A 25111-nucleotide genomic window follows, 5' to 3' on the forward strand; every position below is an offset into this window, starting at 1 on the left:
TAAGCTAGCAGCCTGCCTTTGTGTTCTGCATGTTTGTGGAGGACCTACCCCCCTGAAATGCCGGGCCACCAGGATCGCCACCCCCGCAGTCTTAGTGTTGCTGGAAGAAAAAAATTGTGTCGGGAACTTATGGGAGCGCAGCCTATGGGAGTCACTGGGCAGCAAGTGGGTTTCATGAAGAAGACCGATATCTGCTTGGGTGCTCTCTAATAGAGACAACACCGCCCGACTCTTAACCGGGTTGTTTAGGCCCCTGACATTAAGAGTCACTATCTTAAGAGTCGTGGGAGGCATGTGGGATGGTGAAAGTTAAAGCATAAAACTCTCGCCTGAGCGGAACAAGGTGTATGAACGCCGCTAGGGCAGCTAAGACCTGCGTAGTGCACTGGACGACCCACCCACCCCCCCGGTTCCCCTACCCCCAACCAGAACTCCCCCGCCCCTCCCCTCCGGCCCCCTCCCCCCTGACCCCAACTCAGAACAACTCCAACACCCCCCCATCTCCCTGTGCCCTCACCGAATTCCAGAACTTCATAGTCCCAGTCCAGTCCTCAGGGGACAAGTCTGTGGTAAGTTACTGAAGTGGACGTCCAGCCACTACACTCCCGCCCACCCCCCCTCCCCCCAGAACCCCCAAACCTGCGTTCTGAAGACTGCTGTGTCGATCTCCCCCCGGAGGCATCTTAGGCTGTCAGTGCGACGTTCCTCATGGCCGTATCCCTGGCCACCTCCCGCACTGCGTTGTCCATTTCTGCTCGGATGGTAGGCGTGTCCGGTCGAGCAGAAGACTCAGAGGACCGGCGTCCAGAGACTCGTTGCCAGCCGTCCCTGGTGATGCGTCGCCGCCGTGGTGTAGGCGCATCTTCGTCCGTTGCGGTGATTCCCAGGTCTCCGCAGGTATCCTGGAGGGAGCGAAGTTGGTGCAGGGCGCCGTTCCATCGGAAGATGAGGCGGAAAGGGTGGCCCCAGGAGTTTTGTGTCCCATGTTCTCTCAAAAAGTCTGTCGCTATTTTAAATGCTTTGCGTTTCTGGAGCGTGATTGCCGATAGATCTTGGAAGAGAGCAACCGGGTGCCCTCGGAAGTGCAACGACTGCTGTTTCTGTGCTTCACGGAGGATCCGTTCCTTAAGCGGGAAGTCAGGCAGGAAGGCCAGGATATCCGCCGGCGGCGCCGAAGCCCGACACGTCAGGCCCACTCTATGCGCCCTGTCAATTCTAATAGGGAAGTCCTCCGGCGCAGCTAGTACCTCCCTAAATAAGGCCTGCAGGTACCCAGCAGTGTCCTCACCCTCTTCTTTAGGAGGCACCCCCCGGACCCGGATGTTGTTCCGGCGGGACCGGTTTTCGAGGTCTTCGTTGGTCGCCTGGAGGTCCAGCTGTTGATCCCTCAAACGCACCACCTCCTGCTGCAGCTGCTCTATTTCTTCATCCCTCGTGTGTCCCGCTCCTTCCATGGTAGCCACCCTTTCACCCAGGCCATCAACCTCTCTCCGTACCTCCCGAACTTCTCCGGCCACCTCCTGCTTCAGCGTCTGGAAATCGTCCCGTAGGGAGCTGAAGAGAGATTCCAGGAAGGATCTGGTGACCGGTGGTTCCCCTCCGCTCGCCTCCTGCGAGCCTCTCGAGGGGCCCGGCGAGTGCTGCCACTTGTCCTGTTTCGGTGGGCCCCTGTTCTGCATTTCCGGCAATGTCCGTTCCCCTTTCTTGCCCCCTCTGCTGCCAGCCATCGTATGAAAGGGTACTCCCGGGCAAGAGCCCTGTCGTGCTTGTCGACCAGCCTCAAAGGTCAGCAATGTTCAGGGACAGCAACCAACCCGGGGAGTCCACCTCTGCTGTTGCCGAGGCACCGCTCGCCTCCCTCGACCGGTGGGGCAGTGATTCGGCTCCCCCTGCCGTAGCTTTTCTGGGTCACTCCCAGCACCCAGTCATAGGCCGTCGGCTAGCACCAGCCCCAGATCGGTCACGGCAGGGCTCGTCCCAGTTAGTGCATCCAGGCCTCACCACCGACTTCCTCACACTCACTGCTGTCGCTGTCTCGCAGGGTACCGGGCTCACCGGTTATTAGCCACTGTCGGGCAGGTCCCGCCTCCGGCGCCCTAGGTCACACCGGCCCGGTTACAATCCTCCTCTGGCCGTCCGAGGCCTATGGACCGCCAGGCCTGATCGGGGCCGCAGCTTCTCAGCGACTCCCAGGCCGTGTCCCTCTAGCAATGTCCAGCAGGCTCTCCCTCAGGCCTCCGGGTGCGTCGGTAGGCCGCCACTGCGCCCCTTGCCGGGAACTCCCAGGCACACTCCAGGGACGTGCCGGGCCGGGCCTCAGGCCCCTTGCGCCACTAGCTGCCCAGGTTAGCCGTCTCTGCCGTCCGCTGGTGTCGCTGCAGCGTGTCCACTAGTCCTCTCAGTGATCACCTCGGGTCGCCGTGTCCGTCCTCCAAGACTATGGGCTAACCCCGGCAGAACCACTGTCCCTCGATATGGGCGCAATCAGGGAGAGGCCCCACGCATGGGGCAAGTCGCCAGAGCGCGCCGCACTCCAGTCCCGGTTCCCGGCGAGCCCCCTCACCAACACTGTCTGGGCTCCCAGCTATCACGAGGCTTCTGCCCGGTCCTGCGGTCCCACGTATGCCTCGCGGCCCACCGGGGGGGTGGGGGGGGTTCGGTCACACTCTCCTGCTCCCCCAAGCTACGTCCCTCGGCGGCTGCCTCTGGACCGGGGCTCTCCCGCTTGTGACTCCTCACCTCTACCACCCGGGGTCCGACCGGATCTCTGGGAGCTCGGCCCGCGCCTCAATCCTCCGCTGCAAAGGCCGGCCGTCCTCCCGGCTCCTCGCTGAAAAGGCCGCGCCCACAGGCGAAGGCCGACCGGGGACCAGCTCCTCTCTTCGACGGCGTCTCGGCACCACCTTGGGGGTCTCGCCCTCCGCCGTTAACCTCACCGCTGCCGGTTCTTTGCGTTCACCCCGCCAGCAGCGGGGCCCGCTGCCGTCCAGTCACAGGCAGGAGCCCAGGCCGCCTCAGCAGTAGGCCGCGTCCCCGGCCTTGCGTAGGGGAGCAATGCCGGCTCACGTGCCCCGGCGCTGCCGCCGTCTGCTTCTGGGCGCCCCCTCGCTGTGGGGCTCCACCGGTGACTCCACTAAGGTCTCGTATCCACAGGTAGGCGATCCACGCCGCTCGGGTCCGCTCCAGGCCAGGTCGCTATGCCTTCACCTCCGCTAGTGGGCTTCGGCTACTAGCCCCTCCTCCGCTCCACTCCTGCCTTTGCTCGCTGTTCGGAGCTCTGCCGCTACTTTCCCGGAGGCTGCTCAAGGCCCCGGAGGAACCCACCGATGCTCTACCACCTCTGGTGCAATTCACCAGCAGACCGGGGGGAGATCTGCAAAAATTCACGGTGTAGGGGCCTAGGTTCGTGGGAGCTCGTGGAGAGTGCGACCGCTCACCTCGCCATCTTGGCCACGCCCCATGATTCTCCCCTTTAATTACTATGACCATGCAAATGTACAAATCACCTGGAAGCTCTGCCCTTTTGGTCCTGCCCGGTACACCTTAGTAGTATGCAAAGTTCTTCCCACCTTTTGCCAGGATGTTGGTCAGCTGAACAAAAGTCCACCCAGTGCTTTTCCCACCGATTTTGGTGACATGTTCCTGATGCTGAGAAATATCAATCAATTAATCAATCAATCAATCAGAGTACTTGTAAAGAGCGCTACTTACCCGTGAGGGTCCCAAGGCGCTGAGGGGAGAGGGGGGTGCTGCTACTGCTCGAAGAGCCAGGTCTTGAGGAGTCTTCTGAAGGCGAGTAGGTCTGGGGTCTGCCGTATGTGGGTAGGGAGGGTGTTCCAGGTCTTGGCGGTGAGGTAGGAGAGGACATCTTCACCAAACAAAGAAGCACTTAGTTCATATAGTTAAGAGGAAGGACCCTTGTTTGGTGGAGATGTACCTCTTTGTAGTTTCATTGTCTTCTCAATTGGAGAATTCATGTTATCACAGATTTCTGGATGAAGACGAACGGGGAACAATAGGATTGCCAAAACGGACATAGGTCACTGGAGACATTTCCTCATGGTTGTTTATGCAGCTGTAGTGTAGAATACAGACTAGATATTTACCCCAAAAAGTAGCACTTACTAATTAACCAGTAGAAAGTACTCCAGTTGGGGAGATATTTTGTGCAAAACTGTGGACTCTTGTTTGATTAATGAACAATTGAAGTTCTACTCTGGCCCAGTCCCTGACAAGTTGGAAATGCATTAGTCAAACAATAGGAACAAAGTGGCATAGGCTTAATCAGTTAATATACATTTTGTTGCTGTAAAATCAGCCATTCAAAATTATAAGGAGGTGATTTTGTGTGCAGAAGGACGTTAAAAAGGACAAGCAAGAACTAATGATTAACCCATCAAGGAATTTATTACAAATGATTCAACTTTCCGTGAGTCAGACTTGCCTTACTACTAGAGAACTTGTCTTTTGTGCACACTCGAGAGTGTTTTCTTTCAAAGTTGTGAACAGCAGGGAAGAGATGTGCATTACTCGAAGGAGATTAATTTAGTATTCCATTGATGACATTCTCTTCAAAGACGATTGGCAATTTAATACATCCATACACTTTATTTTGGAATGCTGCCAATTAGCACTGACCGAGAACTTTATCGACTTTGAAGGCACACTATACATTCAGACCCACAACATGTCCATGGGGAGCATGTTTGCCACAAGTCTGCCAGTTCTTTTGAAGACAACCACATTCTCAATAACACCAACACCTACAAAATAAAGATTATGTTTTGGAAAAGATACATAAAGTCCACATTTGTAAAGCGCACAATCACCCGTAAGGGTCTCTAGGCGCTGGGGGGCCGTCGGGAAGATTAAGCGAGCTATTGCCCAGAGTCACATGGTGCTGGGCTTACCTGCCGCCGGAGCCGGGGATCGAACCGTGGTCCCCAGATTCCAGCGTCAGTCGCCCTGGCCGCGGCGCCACACCTCTTCCACATAGAAGATATCTTGATGATCTGGCGTGGGTCAGTTGACACCATTCCAGAGTTCCTTGGATAGCTCAATACCTGCAACAAATTCCTGAAATTTACAGGTACCACACATGAGGACACACTTGTCTTTCTGGACGTCACCATTTTTGCTGATGGCACCAACCTCAAAACAAGAACTTACTACAAACCAACCGCCAAAAACAGCCTTCTCTCATTTAACAGCTTTCACCCTCGACCACGTAGGGAAAATCTCCTCTTCAGCCATTTTCTGCACATTTATTGCAATTGTAGTGAAATAGAGGACTAAAAAAGCAGGTCCTCGACTCAATAAATAAACTTAAAGCGAGAGATTACCCGATTCACATTATCAACAAATTCTAAAATAGAGCGAGGAATCAGAATAGTGAAATCCTATTGGGACAGGCAGAGAAAATCACGGACGATAATAGCCTCACGTGTGATAATTTACTGTACAACCTCCAACATCATTCAAAGAAGCATTAACAAACATTGTAGCATGGCAGGCACCCTTAAATGGTCCAAACCCAGGTTTGCCCATAAGAGGAGCAAAACATCTGAGATCTTCTGGTCACATGACCCCCAACACACAAGTAAAAACCAACACGGTACTCACAACACTGGGCCTATAACCGATAATGGGACATTATCCCTAAGGTACTTGTGCTGTATGTCATCTTACAAAAGCAACAAAGGCCCTAACACTAAGTAAAATTTTTAGATGGGATGACATACGAATTTCAGTACCACCCATGCAATCGCATGATCATTTGTCTTTGCAGATTAAGGTACATTGGCATGACTTTCAGTAAAGTGAAATTGCAGATCAGTGAATACCATCGCAATATTGGATGCAAAAACGCCACAACGCACATGAGCAATGACTTCCTACTTTGCAGAAATTGGATGTTCCTTGAAACACTTGATGTGATAGGCAATGATGCAGAATGCATTCTTTTGCAGAAAGAGCAACATTGGGTGTACCGGCTCAAGACTTTTGACGAAGGTTTGAACGATAACATTCCATGGCTCTTATTCAGCCAGTAGTTTCTTTACCACTAACAAAAGGTTCATGTATAATAAAAGCTACTCACAAACATCGAACGAATATCCTCAGGGAAGCATCCTCCCATCTATCAGAACCACGTTCACCCTCGTTATCATTACTTTGGCTGTCATTATTCTGGTGACCAAAACAGTAACATAGTAAGTACGACCTTATGATTAGCATTATAATAATCACTCATCCGACTAGTTTCTATATGACAAGATACAGTGCCCACACAATAGTGCCTTTGCATACCCACTATGATAATCGCCAGAATACCCTCAGACCACCTACATTATCACTGGGATATAAATAGCTCAATGCTAGAGGCCATTACCACACTGTACACTGTCTCCTCGTATTATCATTTATGCTTATTCACAGAACACCCACTTTATTTTAAAGACTATACGTTCTAGACAACACGATTATGCAATTACCTGACACTGTTTATTAACACAGTGACCATATTGCTCGATCGCCTCGCGCCTCACAAGGACCCTTTACAGACCTTCCTGGTGCACAGAAATACTATAAATATGGCACTTACAGTTTCCCGATAAAGTCCGTGGGGTCATTGTCCACACAGACTGATACTTTAGAAATAGTAAATTTTATTTGACAAACACAACCATCCACACATGAGATGATGTGATATACACTGCCTGCCTTTTGCTTTCCATGCCGTTATGCGTGCTTCCAAGACGTAAAAAAAAATGCGTAGAAGGAGGGGGAGGAGCTACGCTACGAATCAAGATGGCCGCGTAAGCTCCCGGCTCCGCTGACCTCTGCCAGCAGCTCGATTATCCTGTCTTCAATCCTGACCTTACACCTGATTTTCTTGTTTATGAAGGTCTACTGCTTCTAAAGGTGCAATCCCGAGATTTCTACCTCATCGGCTGACGAAGATACGCTGTGTTTCCATTCTCGGCCTAACAACGTGTGGAAGCCGGGGCCTCGATTTCTAGACAATCCGGGTCAGAGTTGAACAACATCAGCCGTGAGACCTGGACTGAGCCCGGTCTCCCGAAGAGTGCATGAATTGTTGACTTTTTGTGACGATCCTTTGAACGATCTACACCGAGGACACACCAGCGTGCCACGCCGGCTGCTGTGGTGGGGGTCCGGTGCCCGGAGACCTTGCTGCCCTCCCAGGGTCGACGGGCTGGGGCCCTCTCTGACGGCGAAGGTGTGTTCTGTAAGACGAGGAGCGCCCATTACTTGATATCAGATTTGCGTGGCCTGCGACTCCGGAGAAGCCGGCCTCCGGCGTTCAAGTCCGGCTCTATCGCCTATTGAGAGGGGATGGAGCGGACGGAAGGCGCGCCATCGCTGCAGGCCGTTGTGGCCGCCATTGGGGCGCTCCATTCGCACACAGTCGCTGTGTTCCGGACACTGATGGTGAAAGTGGACGGTATCCTGGAACCTGAGGACGACACCTCGATTGGTTTCCAGCTAGAGATGGTGCCAGCGGTGCATTGCACATCAGAGGTCGAGGTCCCCGTGCATAACCCGGAGTTCATGAACCTTGACGGTCCCCTATTACCGACAAGCCAGCCCGTGCTTCTCGCTAGCGTCTCTTGCCTGATCCTGCTGCCGCCTAACGCATCTATAGACGGTCTTCCATGTGGCTACGAGTTCCTTGGTGATGGTTTGGGATACTCGCTGTTTTTGGACACCTTTCCTCGTTCGAGCCGTGAACTTTTATCCTGTATTCGATCCTCCTGTGCTGACAAGAACTTTTGTGGATGCTTTGCCTTTTCCTTCAAAATGGCGGCTCAAGTGGCAAAGACTCTTATGACGGACCGTACTGGCCAGGGCTGAACTTTATCGCTAGGTTCCGATAAAATAGCTTTTAGCGCTGCCGGGGTTGTGCCTATATTGTGACGAGAATTGGGTGGTTGTTGTTTATCCTCCCCTGACTGGTTTGTATAATTGCTAAATATTGATTTTACCATGTCTCGGGGTGGTCGCTGTTGGCGGGGGGTACGGGATACCGGGAGTGTGTTTGCTTTCTCCTCCTCCGCTTTCTCTTTTCCCTTCCTTTAGGGTAGTTCTTGGGCGACAGGCACACTGCTAGTGGGGTTAGGCCGTAGCCATTGCAGGGGTGCAGGGTGGGGGGTTAGGGGTGTTTTTTTTTATTTTGCCTTCTTTTGTTCTATGGCCCCTTTTGTCTTTTCTTTTTCCTTCTACGAGAGATGGGCTGTTTATTTTTCACGAATCCTTTATTGTCCGGGTGTCTTCGCTGGCTTAATTATCCTGTGACATTGTGGACGAGGTCATGCGGGTGGGATTGCTTTGATTGCTTAATAGATTGCTTATTTCCTATTTCCGTTATGTGTGCCCGTGATGGGCCTTTTACTTCTTACAATGATTATTGTTTGTATATTTCCCCCGCCTGGCCCTGTTCTGTATTTTACTGCGAAACACCGGATATCTGTATTGCCTGCTCTTGTCTTACTGTTAAAATAAAAATATATAAACAAAAAATAAAAAGGGGAAAAAGGCCACCACTTGGAAACATGAACTTTCAGTACTGCTGAAAACCACTGTAGGCTAATTGTCTTCAATGAATGTCACCAGGGGAGTATAAAAGCACACTCCCGTCCAAAACATCTCTAGGATGCGGGAGAGAGGGACACGCAGCAATTCTGCTTTAGACGGTTTCAACAGAGGTAAGTGTGCTTGCGATAGCTGTTCAGTCACCGTACGCTTATCATTTATTTCCTTAGTCACATTTTGGTCTTTTATTTACCTTCTGACTAAAACATTCCGTCTTAGTCCCCTCTTATCCCCTGGAGTAAAACAAACTATTTTTAAAACTAATTGTCTCTTTCCTACTTGTTTACAATTACAATTCCAAAATGCACAAATGTTTTCAAACAGTTTAGTAGTAATTTATTGATGCACCTGTGACTCTGTACTGAAGTAATCTCCTTGGAGTAATGCACATCTCTTCCCTGCTGTTTACAACTTTTAAAGACAAAAACTTTGAAGTGCGCACATGTTTTTATTCAGTTAAGAAATTTCGCTTTGGAGCACTTGTAACCAGTTAATCTAATCTAATAATGCACACCTTGTGCATAGTTTTGCAGATACCAGTCAGTACATGCAGGTTACCTTATGTTTTCTCCACTTAAGCACACACTGCTTAGAATCATGCAGATAATGGTGAGTAGCAGGTGGCCCCCTTAATGTAACCATGTCAAAGGCAAATCTTCCACTTTTCTACCTTCTTGTTACTAAGTTACATATGCCATTTAATATGTACTTGTCATTACTAGTGATATCTTATAGTTTTCCATTAGTGTCTCACTGGGCGAATTGGGAATCAGCTCATTTTTAGCATGACACTGTGTATAATGTTGCGACTAACTTTTTTGATTTCTTTACAGTTATGGGCCAACGTCTGTGCCTATAACAACGACCAGTCATGAGCAGTATGTGCTCATTGACGAAGATTGTTGAGTGAATATAGTTACGTATATTCCATGTGGAGTGCTCTAAACCTCAGACTCTCCACTTCCTAGGTCTTGACGAAGGCCAAAAGTCCTGTAGCGGCAATTTCAGTTTGAAACTTGTCAACCCTATTACTAGGTGTTGTGGACCAGTTACTTATCCACTGAACACCACCGCTTTATTTTAGCCTTATCCTTATCCAAATTTTTTCTGTTCAATAAAATTTGCCAGGATTGGAGATAATTTGACCTTCTTACGACTGTCATCATCCAGACAGGCTCCGTCCGGGTGGAGGTCTCTTTATTTGCTTTAAGAACAGAACACTCAAGTGACAGGCCCAATGATGACACTATGCACCAAACCACATGAGCGGAGATAATATACACCGTAAACTGTGAATGTGGGGTTGAGGGTCTCCGAGACAACTTTCCTTGAAGTTCTGGTATATCGATACTTGTGGTTCACCACCCCTTTCTTTTTTTAAAACAATTTTTATTAATAACAAAAAGCATCGGTACAAGGCAATGTACATTCTGCATTGGCAAGGCAAGACAGAATCCAGACAGTGTTAGGGAGTCATTTCGTCTGTTATCAGTACAACATTTTTACATGAGGGTGATTATGTGGAGACAGGAATTAGGTACAAGTACAGAGACCTCCTAGTGGTGGCTAATCGATGAGGGGGTCTCCCCAATCTCTCCCAGCCTGGTCATCAATGTTTGTCTCTCCCTCCTCAGTTCCACTGTGGGAGAGATGCAAATATCGCCCATATATTTGTTCCACTTTCCCCACTTGTGGTCCCATTTTTTGGGGCACCCTCGTCCCTTAAACACAGGTTTTTCAGCAACCATGGCATAGTCCATATCATTAGCCCAATCCCTTACCAGTGGCAGCACGTCCGCCCCCCACCTTTGAGCTATATTGCGTTTGGCTATGGCCCATCCCATGGTAGCCCACGACTATTCCGCCTGCGCAAGGTCAGTTGCCTCCCAGATATTGAGGAGGCAGAGTTTGGGGGATGTGGAGTGGTTAGGTCCAGCATACAAGCTTTTTAATGAATGAGTACACTTGTATGGTTAAAATAGTGAACGCTATTGCCAGTGGGTAGGTTTTGCGGTGGGTGCCATTCTGCATCCGTTACGCTAATTAGCATTCTCTGTGCTTTTACTTGCGGGGCATTACCGATACCCTAAGTGGGACGGTTTTACCTACTTAGAGGTACTAGATTTGCCACTATTTGGTTGAGTGATTGGTATTCTCCTCTTGAGAAACACACCCAGTGATTCCTATCACTGTTTAGATTATGATAGTTTTTAGGTCCTAAAGAATTGCCACATGACCATTTTTTACAACAACCGACCAGAAACATGTTGACCTATTAAGACCCACTAAGGTATCTAGGACCATTATATCCTTCAATAGTATTCACCCTTTTAACCACACAAGTGAACTCATTCATAAAAAAGTCTTGACTCTGAGGATCACTTAGTCTATTTGAATACTCTTTTCCTTTTCACATAATCACAACCTATCTACACTATTAGCCCACACACCTTCACTTCATCAAATGTCAGTTCTCTAAAAAGATCTCCGGTAAAGTGTCCCCCTGTGGGTCCCCCTCGGGCTTTGCAGTGCCAGCCCGACATGCAGCTTGCCTAATGATGAAGCATGACACCCATGCAGGTGTGTGAGGGCACTTGCTCCTATTGGAGCATATTCCCCCTCTGATAAACTGTGCCTATACACACTTATTCGACCATCGACCATCTTTAAAAGGAACTGCATAATCTTGTTGGATCATAAGAGTGTCTCCATATACAAGTCTTGTAACTTCAGCAGGAAAACCATTTTAGTTTCTTAAGTCTGCTAACCTCTCTGAGGTCTACCATGCCAGTTTTACCTAGTGTAGAATTAGCTTTATTCAGACCTGTCATTTTGGTAATTAATTACGCTTTACAGCAGTGTTTTCCTCGTAAATATGGGAAATGTAGCTTAAAAGCAGAACAATGATTCTGCAGTGCTACTTACTAATTAATGAAATTGCTAATACAACAGCATAATTGAAAGTGGAATCTTTTTCTTCTCTACACTAGCTACAGTACCCTGCAATGATTAGCCATTGCAGCAGTATTCAAACTTTAGTTATTTATTAATTTCTTTATTGTGTATCTGTTTCTTCTTCTTCTACAGACAGTTTCTGTGACAGAATCCAAAGAAAGTATACTTGGTGGGGTGCTAAAATCTCTCCTGCATAGTATGGCTTGCAATCAAAGTGCACTGTATTTGCAACATTGCTTTGCTACACAGAGGGCCCTGGTTTCTAAGGTGAGTATTTATTGTTGAATATTATGCTATGAAGGCAATTTCTTTCAGGGTTTTGTTGACAATGTAATGTACATAAGACGACCGAACTGTGAACAAAGTAATGTGAGGTTTGGTGATCTGTAGTCTTCAGTATCTATTATTTCTTCATGGAATATGAGCACTCCCTCAGGCATACTTATGTAAAAGTCAGATAAAGAAAATTATTTTGAGTTACCAAGTCTTCTGTTCCAGGTGGTCACAAATGATTGCTGTTGGGATCTTGTGTTTAAGCTTATGTGAACGTCCACCCTGCTTTTTGACATTTCTGATCAAGACGGGCTCTTCAAGCAATGCTGGCTGTCCTTTAAATCATTTTACTAAGGGGTGATAACTTTTAAATCCTGCAACTTTCCATCATCAGACTCAGGATTATCAGGATTACTCAGGACTAACATTTCACCTGACGTCAGGAGACCATCTGTTCCAGACATACTAATCATTGCAATATGGAAGCAAGGCATCTGATTTAAAAATGTATGCTTTGATTCAGAATTGACTGCTAGCTTATTCACATCATTTTAACGTGAGTCAATACCCAGCTCAAGAAATAATTAAAGTAATCACAAATAGGTTTTGCTATTTGCACGGCTCCACGTAAATTGTGTTCAATTCTAAAGCAAGCTTCAGTTCTACCTAAAAAGCTAATGCAAGAATAATACACATTTTACGATATAATGTTCATGCAGTTTTCTACCCTCACCAACGGTTATTTAGCCAATGCCTGTTTTACTTACATGCTGAGAAAAGCCTTATCCTTGACCTGTTCACATAGTATAGACACAAATCTGAGAGCAGGACAGGTTAATGTCCATAATCTGAGTTTCCCACAGTGTAGACTGATAATTGCTCAGCCAGTAAATACAAATATGCCAAATAGGATATTTAAAATGCGTAACTGCTGTATGATTCTGAAATTGCACCTCAAAGGGGGGGATAATATGCCTGTGTTTTCCCTCATTTCAAGATGCACAGTCATATTTTTTGCAGTTTTCGTGCATGACTTGTACAAGACTGAACTAGGCGAAATTCGTGCTGGCAAATATCTGGGGGCTTTACAATTAGCACTGATTTGTAATTCCGATTTAAAGCGCATATAAGATTGGCAACCCCATTGAGGCATTAAAAGCGAAGCATTTGATAAGGGATCCTGTAGCGAATCTGATTTAGGAAGTTGTTCCCAAATGCTTGCTTACTTGAAATTGCCCAAGCACTTAATATTTCAATGACTTTATTGTCCTGACTGAACATAAAATACAGCAGTGGTGCAGTGCATAAGGTCTTGAGGCCTCACTGACCTCTTCTTCAAAAGTTTGTTTAGTATATTACAGTACCAGAATTGGAGAGCGTGCTTTTTGACACATAGTAAAAAGAACACCTTTGTATTTGGACCAAAAAAAGTGGAGTGGTATGAAATTACATTATTGTTGTCAGACATACATTCCTCAAAGAGACTAATTTGTTTAAAATTATTTTATTTGCACACGTAATATTATGTTTAGGTATTACTTACAAAAAAACAATAATCTGGAAATAGGAGTTTTTTTGTAGAGTATTTCTACTGTGATGTTGAATTTAAAAGTGAATTGAAACTGAGTGTGTTAGAAGTCAGAAGTCAGTACATTGTAATGTCTGCATGAAATGGTTTCCTGAGCCTATGAGTATGGCTTGCGATGTCCTGCCTTAAGAAGGTGACTCAAACATAGACAACCAAGTTTGTATTCATGGTTGTAGAACCAACGATGTGGAGGAATGCAGACAATGCTGTGTCTTTTATTAAAATAAATATTTGAGGTTTACATGATATTGTTTTTATATATATAAATTGAAATCGAAATACATAGGTGAATGCAACTTCCCTGTGCATTTATAGTTCGATGTATAATGAGTGCACCCTTCAGCATATCTAACCACACTAATGCGTTTCATTTTCAGTTATTTCTAGACTTGGTAAGACAGCCTTATAGAACGATGAATAGTCCCCAGATTGAAGTAAGAGGTGTGAAACAGTCTCAGATTATTTGGGTGTTGTCAAAAAATCAAAATAAAAAAATGCAGGTTTTAGCAATACTAATAAATACATATAAAATACAATTGAAACACACATGGATCTCATGACAGTTAAATGGTGCCTGATACGTGGTCACCACAGTGTGTTTCCGGCCTGAATGGCAGTTATCAGCTCCTATAGGCTGTGGAATCAAATGAAGGTTATCTAACAATGGTGTACTTGTCTCTGTTCTATAAAGGTACAGGAAACAACATTCCAATCATCATCAGAAATGCTTCAACTGTTACTTAGTTATTGAAAAAGCGGATGGCTCAGTGAGCATTACCACCCTGACCCCCGTCTCCCTCTAAATATCAGTATTTACCCATTAACTTTCTGAAATGTCTTTTTGGCTTTTTGCCTTTTTAAAAATTCTCTAGGCCTTCTCAACTCGTTTGTTTGTACTATGCATGAAGTTTTCAAAACTTCCCTTAGTGGAACATGAAAATGTTGTATTCTATTACTGCCTTTTTTGAGGGCAGCATCTTCAAGAACTCGAAGTTGTCATGTGCTCATGCTGAAACCCTTCAATCTCATTTAATTCAATAAAATGTTTCTACAGACAGATTTAAAGATATTTAGTCTGTACTTAAATGGGCCTCAGCCTTTCTTTGCACAGAATATGTAACTTGTATTCATTTTTGGACGAACAGAAATTAAATCCAAGACATTCAAAGGTTTCGCTTGACTTCACTGAGAATAAAATAATGAGACTTGGAATTCACACGTCCGGAACCATTTTAGGCCATACAACTGTGCTTGAATGGTTTAAAAAAAGGAAATGTTTAATGCAAAATAATTCACTTATAAGTGAGATGTTGAGCTGTATCATGCTGCTTTTGTTTAACTGATCTTTTATGATGCGATTTATATAAGACATTCCCATGTCTCATTGTTTCAAAAATGTGTTTTTATTCAGTATGCTACCAGAATTAACTTTTTTGTTACTGTGTAGTTTCCAGAGCTCCTGTTCGAAGAAGAAACAGAACAGTGTGCTGACCTATGTCTAAGACTGCTCCGACACTGCAGCAGTAGCATCAGTTCAATAAGATCACATGCCAGCGCCTCGCTTTACCTCCTGATGAGACAAAACTTTGAAATTGGAAATGTATGTAGACGACTATTATTACAACTTTGATAGAAACTATACCCATACTGTGCTATATTATGTCAAGTTCAACAGTACTTGTTTTTTTTGAGTTAATGTTCCCCCTTTGTAGATACTTTTGATTAGTCTTCAGCTGCTTCCAAATAAGAAGCCCACATTAGGTTTTCAAACTGTTTGTAAGGTGAATATTTCAGTATTTTTCAGTGCTTTTTTGATTTTTTGCATTAACAAGATGTACATTGAAAGAATACAGTACGCCCACACGCAGGTAATGAAGTGTAATATGAAAGAACAGTATGTGATGCTCTTTGGCCCTAAAGTATTTAAAAAGTACACATTTAAATGGCCATGCCAGAGTATTCAGCTCAAGTTTCTCAGATTTTCTGATGCTTATGTGGACAACCTTGCATCTAGTATGCAGGCTTTTCTAATATCCATATTTATCTAGACCTTGTTGTCCTGCTTCCAGTTTTAAGGCATGTTACATTGAAAATATAATTATTTTATAGTTAGTTATATACGTCTGAGAAACTTGGTTTTAGGAGAAACACTGAAAATACATATTAAGATGAAGAATGATTACATTTGAGAGTATAGGAGCCTTTAAACACTTGGCACTAGTTCTGGTTATTTGATTTGAAGTTTCTCAAATGTTAAGTGCGACTAATTTACACATGTCATGCCTGCTGAAATCAAATGATCCTAATTATATAAAACCTACAGTAAGTGTAAAACTAAATATAACCCTCAAAGTCTCAGAGCAGCGGTTAAGAAGCTGTGCACAGGTATTTCTGCTGCAACCCAAGAAGAGCCCTAAATGAAGCCCCAACCAACATTTATTATGCTGGCTATTAGTGTCTTGCACTTGCAATGGAATATGTTGGTTTACTAAAGCACCCATATGTTTTTACTCCTATGTGTGCTTGTGACCTAGGAGATGAATCATCTAAAATCTGGCAGACTCTGGACCATTGAGATTACCGGGAAGCAAATTGTGGGCAATACATTGTAACCTTGCTAATAACTATTTTTGCCATTATTTATAAATGGTCAGTAGATCTATTTTTGTATAAGCAGCAAAATGTTCTTAAACAGAAATTCAATAAGCCCACCTCATTTATGATGCATGATTACTAGTTTGTATTTAGAAGAATGCATACTGAATTCATAATAAAGTATTTTCTTTTTTTGTTGATTCACTGTACAACAGAATTTTGCCAGAGTGAAAATGCAGGTGACTATGTCACTGTCATCCTTGGTGGGCACATCACAGACATTTAATGAAGAGTTTTTAAGGCGTTCTTTGAAGACCATTTTGACTTATGCTGAAGAAGATCTGGAGTTACGGGACACAACTTTTCCTGATCAGGTTACACATTCAACTGAATAGTGATCATTGTGTCTGTAAATAAAACGTGTCTGTGCTAATCTGTGCCAAATTAAAAACAGACCGACCATGTGAAAATGTGATATTAAACAACTGAATCAAGAGGAAACATATTTTTGTAACATTTAAACAGAATTGAAGTGGTTGGTTAGAGTATTGAGTATCTTTAATATTTTTTCCCTGCATGTTTTTGCAAGTATGCCTTATTGGAATGTGGAGAAAAGATAGGACAGGCGGCTAAAAAGTTACAAATTACTATTCAAATTCTTTAATAGTCAATCTGATTTTTTTTAGAAATGCAAACATCTTTTATAGCTTACAATAAAATAGATATTTGTATTCCTGTATTGTCTCTACCCTAATGCATTATAGGAATCTTGAAAAGACCTGAGGTGAGAAGTAAATAGCAGCTCATATTTTATCACCATTTGCTTATTATTCATCATCCGAGTGGTTGAAAGCTACAATAGTCCCTAATTTGAAATAAGCAAAATGGGTCTCGGTGTGTTACAGGCCGATCTCCATAATAATTATATCCACATAACAGTTTGGCTAGTTCTCATATCTTTTCATTCTTGACCGAACAGGAGGGGATGCGTTCTAATGTGTAATTTGGATCGCCACAAGTCACATGACAGTGGGGTAGAGTTTAGATCTTAATTTCATTATTAATAAAAAATGTAAAGGACGATGTTGGTGCATTATGCATGACCTCTGTGATCTGCCATCACTGCACCACTTTGGAAATCTTTCAAACGATCAGAAATCTGTTTAGGTTTATAGCAACTAGAAGAGTAAGTTATTTTCCGTCAGTGACAGTATTTTTGATGGATACATTTGTCCTTTCAAAGAATGCCCATCGTATGCACTCAATCCTTTATGCTGAGGTTGGCTTGCAGTTAACTTCTGTTCTTTGTTGGCTCAACCATCTTTGGGCTTTAGTGGCTCAGGGCAATTGTTCTGGAACTGATTTAAAGGGGTGCAGACCTGTGCATTTATAGACCCACAAAGTTAAGTGCATTAATATTTGGCACCATGCTCATGGAAGAAATGTTGCCCTGTGATAAATACTTGTGGCGGAACAGCAGTGTTTACTTATCTCTAGCATGTAGTGTAATGCCAAGAGCAAAACAAAATCAAACCTGTTTTAAAAACAATGCAGTCCATGCAAATATGTAGTACTTGTAGCTAGAGTCCTTACTGTGTGCATTTCTTGGGATTAGCTTTTGGGATAGTCTTGCTGATCTGTTGTATTTTCTGGGATTTAGGTTTCTCTAAATCACATTTATAATGCCTGTTTACCTAACTCTCACCTTCAGCCTAAAAATGGGCCTTGTGTAGAAGAATTATGTCGTATTTTTCCTATGCAGCCAATGCAATAGATCCCTATGATTCATGGGCGATTTAAGCCCCTGAATATCTAGACCTTTATCCAATCTCTAAACTTAACATTCTGTTCTGGTGAACTGAAGGGTCCTTCCAGACCTCAGATTCATACTTCAACTTCGACAGACATAATATACGGCAAGGATTGATTCCAACCAAATAACAGATGTATCTTTTGTAGGTTTATGAATGCTATCTTCTCCCTACTGTAAAAAAGTATCAGGTAATACCCCAATAGCAATAGATAAAAATGTGAGTCAACAGTAACAACGATTCATCCGCCCTCCGAGAGGTCGTAAAAACGAATAAAAGGAGAAGGTGAAAAGGAATTCAAAAGCATTATAAATGGTATGTAACATATTGTTCTCTGTGAGAGCATGTCAAACATCTAAGAAAAGCAATATCAATTAAGAAAACCTGCAGGGATGTGGGGCCCTCAGTACTGCCCCAAGAATGTATTCATAGCCTTTGTTGTTATTATAGCTTAATTCTAAAATAGGATTGTATTTGAAACCATCAATAATATTAATTGGAACTGCCTTTCAGACCTTCTAACTTACAAATACTCTTACACAGCTGTGGCCGTGCAGGAAGAGCGGTGGAGCCCGGTGTGGGGCGGGGGATTTCGATAGACGATGACAAGGGAAAATTAAATAAATAATAACTGTTCCCCCTCGTTATCGTCTGTTGGAATCCACCCACCGGGCCCACCGCTCTTACCTGCTCAGGCCACAGCTTCTCTTACCCACAGAAAGGATTATAAGAAAAAGGATATAAATTAGGAAAACCTGCAGGGATATGGGGCACTCAGTACTCCCCCAAGAATATATTCATAGCCTTTGTTGTTGTTATAGCTTAATTCTAAAATAGGATTGTAATCAAACTGAAACTATCAATAATATTAATTGGAACTGCCTTTCAAACCTACTTCTATTTCTAGCTTACAAATACTCTTACCCACAGAAAGGATTATAATTCACCTTCCCTTCATTGTCTCTTACCATTAATTTTGTAGAACATTCTTCAGTAGTAAGCATTAAAGACAGATAATGTAATCTCATCTCCAGTGAGTCCTCCACTTGCATTCTGTCCTGATTTTTTCTTGGCAAATTACTAGACGATCTTTGCATTCAAATAAATGAAATATAATTTGTAAAGCATTGCTGGTACCCCAAAGTGCGTCCAGGCACCAGCAGTCTCTGGCACACATCAAGGTGCTGAAAACGTTTTTCTAGTTGAAAGATTCATGTTTTTAGTTGAGCAGTGATTTTTTAAACTCAAAAAGAAAGGGCGTTTAGCAAATAGGTGGAAGAGGAATTTTCTTTCCTCCTTGTCAGCAAGTCTTGAACTTGGGAACCACCAAAAGGTTCTGTTAGACAGAGCGAAGCTAGCGGCTAGGAAGATACCTGAAAAATTTCTTCCAAAAGTTCAATTGGCCAGCATTGTTCAAAGCTTTGTGCATAAGCATAAGTCTTTGAATGTGATCCGCTTTTGCATTGGAATCCAGGGAAGAGTTTCAAAGTAGGTGCTAATTTGCACACATCTGGGGGTCAACCAAGAGGCTGCATTCTGAATCCGTTGTAAGTGTTGAATAGGGTACTGTGGAAGACCTAAGTATAGCTAATTTACGTAGTCAAGACGGGAATATAGTGCTTGCACTATGGTCTGAGAAGAGGAGGAGGTGGGAATCGGAAGGATTTTTCATGGAAGTGTGAATATATAGAAGCAGGTCTCATCTACCTGATTGATTTGAGTAGTAAAAGAAAGCTGATTGCCAAACCCAATCCCTAAATTTCTTGTGGCGCATGGGGGGGGTCATAATTCTTCTGGCCCCCACTGCGGACTCCACTATATGTTTTTTTTACAAAAGAATATTATCTAAAAATTTTCTCCACTTAACTTGAGGTCGTTTATGTTAATCCACCTTGCACAGTGAGTACACATTCAAAGTATTCTGGAGGAATCAATACTTAGACCATTGTCGTTTTTAAATAGGGAAAAATGGCTTAAATTCACTTTTGTCAACCGTTTTGTTGTTTGTAGCTCTTATATCCGGATTAATAATTACCAGAATAGATGTAATACAGATTTTCGGGGGAAAGCATAATGTCCTTTCTTGCCTATCCAACCTTCTTTCCCATGGACCGCTCTAAGCATGGGTCTCTAGGCAGTTCTAGTTAAGGCAACAGTGGAAAGCATTTATCTCCCACTAAGCTCTGCAAAGCCCATTTCTACTGACACCATTATAGGCGAATACAAATCTCACACTGGTTTGGTGATTTAGTATACTGAGACTCCTTGTGTTTCTAGTATATAATATACATTCCTTCAGCTTGAATGCCTTAACGTTGTTAGCACCTTATAGCCAATCTTCGGTTGCTTTGGATTGGATTGTAAAGTGGAATCCTAAAATGCTTCTGATGTTGCTTAGAATGTTTCTTTAGTAAGTTTCATTTTATTATAGGTTCAAGACCTTGTGTTCAATCTTCATATGATCCTCTCAGACACTGTTAAAATGAAAGAACACCAAGAGGATCCAGAGATGCTCATTGATCTGATGTACAGGTAATGTGAATATATTGGTTAATTTAGTATTGTTTTTCAGACAATTCATTGGTTTTTTTAAGACACTCATGCCCCTAGGACGATCAGCTCTTCATAGGATTCAGATTTTATGGAGTTTTTCTTAACTCAAATAATACCTGCACCTTGTAAACAAGACAACAGATCTTTGTCTCATAGCAGTGATTCCACTGTTCATTTTCTAGCTACAGCTGCCCTCTTTTAATTATGTTTACTTACATTTTGATTATATGCTTCCTTTCTTTCTTTGCTTGTTGCAAGAATTTTACGAGTCCCGTTCAGGCACTCTCCTTAGAAATAAGACTTTCATGAGATCCATTGTTGTATTTGGCAGCCATCTTGAGGCCATGTGTTGTGGCATCCAAAGACAGCCCTTTCAGTGAATGCCAGTGTAACAAATACCTGTGCTCTTTATTCACATTTCCATTCTTCACTCGTGACTAAGTGAATAGGTTGAATTAGGACTATTTAATGTTGTGTGCGTTAGGTTTCCTATCAGAAGACTAGTATCTTCACTTGTAGCAAGTTTTTGACAACTGTAATTTGAATGTTGATTGCTAGAGGCTTGATGGATTCCTAACCATGGCTCCTCCGAAACTGGACATCCATAGCCGCGTTCATAGAGAGAGAACAACAATATCCTTAAGTGACAGAGAGTCAATAATTTGTTGAAGCACAAAACCTCCCTTTTGGGGGCGCTAGAGAGCCCACGGCAAGATGGCCGCACCCTGGTGTTGCTCTGCCGGCCGAGTGAAATAATCCTTAATTTATCCTATGACATTACTGCCAATCAGGACAATTAAGCTGGGCATGTCGTTCCTGAACACATCGGGTGATGCGACAGATAAATAGCACTGCGGATAGTCGCTAGATAGCGTAGAAATGTGACATGGGTAGCGGACGCGATCAGGCAGACTGCTGAACAAAATGGCGATGACCCGCCTCCGGTGCTCAAGCTGAAATGGTGGAACTGGTGCCCGCCTGGCTGGTGCGCCATCCCATCAGCGCAGGACATCCTGAACCCCTGCAGCAAGTGCAACCCGGGAAGAGAACGATGTGGGTCCGGGGACGATCCCACCAAGCCGCATCGTTTGAGGAGGAGGAGCAGGCCACATCCAGCGGGGACATGTGGAGGAAGCTCTAGGACCCACGCAGCTAGCAGAGATTGACACGGACTCAGCAGCGGTAGATTGGCGTCTCCAACGGAATAAAGGAGGTGAGCGGCCCACAGCACAGTGGGTGACCAAAATAGAGGAAGGGGTTAGAGGCCTGCCTAAAATACTGCGGAGGATGAGCAGCACTGCAGCTGGGGAGGAATCGACACAGTTTACTTAGAGGCCGTAATGGAAAGAACGAGGCAAAAGAACTATCCAGCACTTCGGACAGAGAGACTGCAGAGACTGGTTGCAGGGTCTATGATACGCACTAGGGCCCTGAGCAGGAAAATATACTGGGCACTGGATGGCGATTCAGTGCAGCTGGCTGGTGGAGTGCTTAAAGCACAAGAACACGATAGCCATAGTCTGAAAACTGTGGCCAAAAACACTCAAACATCAACACCAGCCTGAAAGTAAGTGGTGCCCAAGACACGTAGGGACATGTGGTAATTTTCTCCATAACAAAACAAAGGACTGGGGACACAACTCCTTAATCCGAGAAGACATAAAACACTGCAGGGCATCTCAGCCGAGCCCTTGGGAGGAGACAACGTGTGGCAGGCCAGACTGCTAACACTGTCTGCTAGCTGACAGATAAGAGAGTCTGGAGTGCCTGGATAATTGGAGAAACCGCAATCACTGCTCACGTTTGAGGCAAAACGGCCATCTAGAACATACCAGCATGCACTGAGCAGGAGCCCCCCCGCCCCCGCCCCTCAGGGAGCCAGGGCACTAGAAGCTGCGCTATTAACAATGCAGCAAAGTCTGCAATCAATTGATGGGAAAATTGATGCATTAAATAAACACATGGAAAATATGGTGGCTAAGCTGGACAAGCAAAGGGGAGGCAGAGCAGCGCTTGTCAGCGACTGAAGACGGCCTACAAACGGTGTCCACAAAATGCCTGAACATGGAAAAAGTGCTAGCTGTAATACTGGCCAAAAATGAAGATTAAGAGTCGCGCTCACGCCGCAGTAACCTGCGCATCACCGGAATTAACTAACACTGGCCGGATGGAGCAGTATGTGGAAAAAGTGCTGCGAGAAATCTTCGGGGCTGAGCAGTTGTCTTCATTCATGATTGTTGAAAGGACGCATAGAATGCTAAAAACACGCCCCTTCCCACCTCCCGGGTGTGCCACCGTGCCCCATCGAGGGCAAATTGCTAAACTACAGAGACTGTGACTCAGTGTTAAGGCTGGTAAGAGAGAAGCAAACCATACAATATCAGGGCAATAGTGCTGCCTTTTTCCTAGACTTCACAGTGACAGTCCAGGCAGCACGTAAAGAATTCATGGTGGTGAAGAAGAAACTACAGGCAGAGAATATACTCTATTATACCTGGCGTGCCTGCGCATAGATTTTGGGGATAAACAGAGGATTTTTACTACTCCCAAAGCGGCGATGGATTACATTAAAATGCAAGCTGGCAACAGCACCGCACGGGAAGGGCCTAGAACTGAAGGAGAAACAAAGGTATATAAGGACACGAGGTCGCACTGAACATAGCTCTGAGGTAAGGGGACACCAGCCGGACACTGAACCCGTAAGGAGAGGACAGCTTTTCAATAGATGAACACAAGCAATACGGCGGCGGATGGAATCAAGCACTCTAACCCTGAAAAGATAGTACTGTTCCAATGGAGGTGTAATGTATCCTTTTTGCATTTCAGAATTTATAACGAGAAGCATGCGAAAGCAGATCATAGATCCACCCCCTCCTCCCTTCCCCCCCACGGCAGACCCCTCCCCCTCCCCAGCTCCCTCCCCACGAGTCTCTCACACCTGACACAATAACTCTCACCCACACGCCACCATCTGAACACACCACCATTTGGAGTTTATCCACCCCCCACTCCCATCCCCCCCACGGCGGACACCTCTCCCTCTCCAGCTCCCTCCCCACTCCCACCCAAGACACTCCCACCCTCCCAACAAAAGATACAGAACATACCGCCTCCCTTACCTTAGCATCCCCCTCTCTCCCACCTCCTACTCTCAGCCCCCACTACCCCCCTGTCTCCCCCACTGTCTTCAGCCTTCACTCACTCTTTTACCCACCGACACCGTCTCCCACTGACGTCACTACCTATGCCTCCCACCTACCGCCCATTTCACCTACTTCACCCACACCCAACTCACTACTCAACGATTCTCCAATGGCTCTCATCACAAACCCCATCCCCAATCCACCCCCTGACCAGACTTTATCCACCCTCCAGCAAGTCAAAGAGGATATTCTACAAATCAAAAAAGATGTCCACGCAATCAAAGAGCTTCTCTCCTCACAGCCCAGTCTACCTCCCACCATCCCTCTACCCTACAAACGACGCACCCTCTCTACATACCCTCGCCTCCAACGACACCCGCGCTGGCCGACTATCCCCGTTCGCACTAACGCCCACCGCCCCCGGCGTGTCCTCAACCCATTGTCGGACCGTGAATTATGCTCTCTACTACACTCTTATGGCCCAGGTCCGGTAAAACACATATCCAACACACACATCCCCATACCCACAATTCTTACAAACCCTCTGAGGCTCCCAACACTCAACAATAGAGGTTCCGTCCCTAACAACCTCAGAAAAGTCCCCCTCACACTAGAAAGCTCGACCACCCTTCTCTCTCCCAAACTCAAAGGCATCCTACTCAATTGCAGATCGGCCCAGAGACACTCCTCCGACATCGCTGATCTCGTCTCAGCTAGGGATCTGGACCTAGCCATTCTAACGGAAACGTGGCTTACTGAAGCCTCTACCCCGATTATGGACATACTAGTCCCCCCCAATTATCACATCATTAGGCTGGACAGGTCTCCTGGCAAGACGGGCGGGGGAATTGCATGCATTTTTAGGAGCAACCTCTCCGTTACTAAAATCACCCCCCCCTCCTTCCCCTCCAGTGAACTCCTCTGCCTCGACATCACCAGCGAGGGCAAACAAGCTTGTGCTTTACATCTCATCTATCACCCGCCTGGTGACAACCTCATATTCACCCAACAACTCATGGACTTGATCACCTCCAATGCCGGTCGGCAGACAACCCAAGTTTACCTGGGTGACTTCAATCTTCACTGGAACGATCAGAAAGACACAGTGGTGAATAGTCTCAAAACTTTCCTTAATGCGCTTGACCTCACCCAAATATACGATAGACCAACTCATGACAAAGGCTCGATACTCGATCTCATCATTGCCAAAGAGAACTCAACACAACTGGAGGCGATTCAACCCTGCGACTGGTCTGATCACCACATTATCACCTTTTTTATCAATGAAAAAGTGAAACCTATCCCAGCTCAACCAATCAAATCCAAAACATGGAAAAGGGACATGAAGAACCTTAACCCCTCTACCCTGCCTCCCCACATCGGCAATCTCCTCCTTCCCCCTTCAGGTGCCTCGGATGTTCAAACACTGATGGACCACTACCTTGACTCTATGAACACAGTAGTCAATGAAGTCGCCCCACTTCAACTGAAGAGAGTCTCCACCTAAACTTCTAACCCCTGGTATGATGATAGACTCAATGACGACCGGCGTACTATGCGAATGGCAGAGCGCACCT

At 45.1% G+C, this 25111-nt stretch overlaps 1 protein-coding gene across 12 annotated transcripts in view; it reads left to right on the top strand.

Moving 5' to 3' along the window:
• The window catches only part of DOCK7 (dedicator of cytokinesis 7), an 870736-nt gene that overhangs the window by 689365 nt on the left and 156260 nt on the right, over window positions 1-25111 (top strand). For all 12 annotated transcript variants that reach the window (XM_078669468.1, XM_078669501.1, XM_078669509.1 and 9 more), the window contains 4 exons: window positions 11704-11838; window positions 14880-15032; window positions 16243-16401; window positions 20270-20370. In XM_078669468.1, coding sequence (XP_078525594.1) covers window positions 11704-11838; window positions 14880-15032; window positions 16243-16401; window positions 20270-20370 — 548 coding nt within the window. The remainder of the gene's footprint in view (window positions 1-11703; window positions 11839-14879; window positions 15033-16242; window positions 16402-20269; window positions 20371-25111) is intronic.

Source organism: Lissotriton helveticus, chromosome 1_2, assembly GCF_964261635.1.
Source record: "Lissotriton helveticus chromosome 1_2, aLisHel1.1, whole genome shotgun sequence".
In the NCBI taxonomy this organism is placed as follows: domain Eukaryota; kingdom Metazoa; phylum Chordata; class Amphibia; order Caudata; family Salamandridae; genus Lissotriton; species Lissotriton helveticus.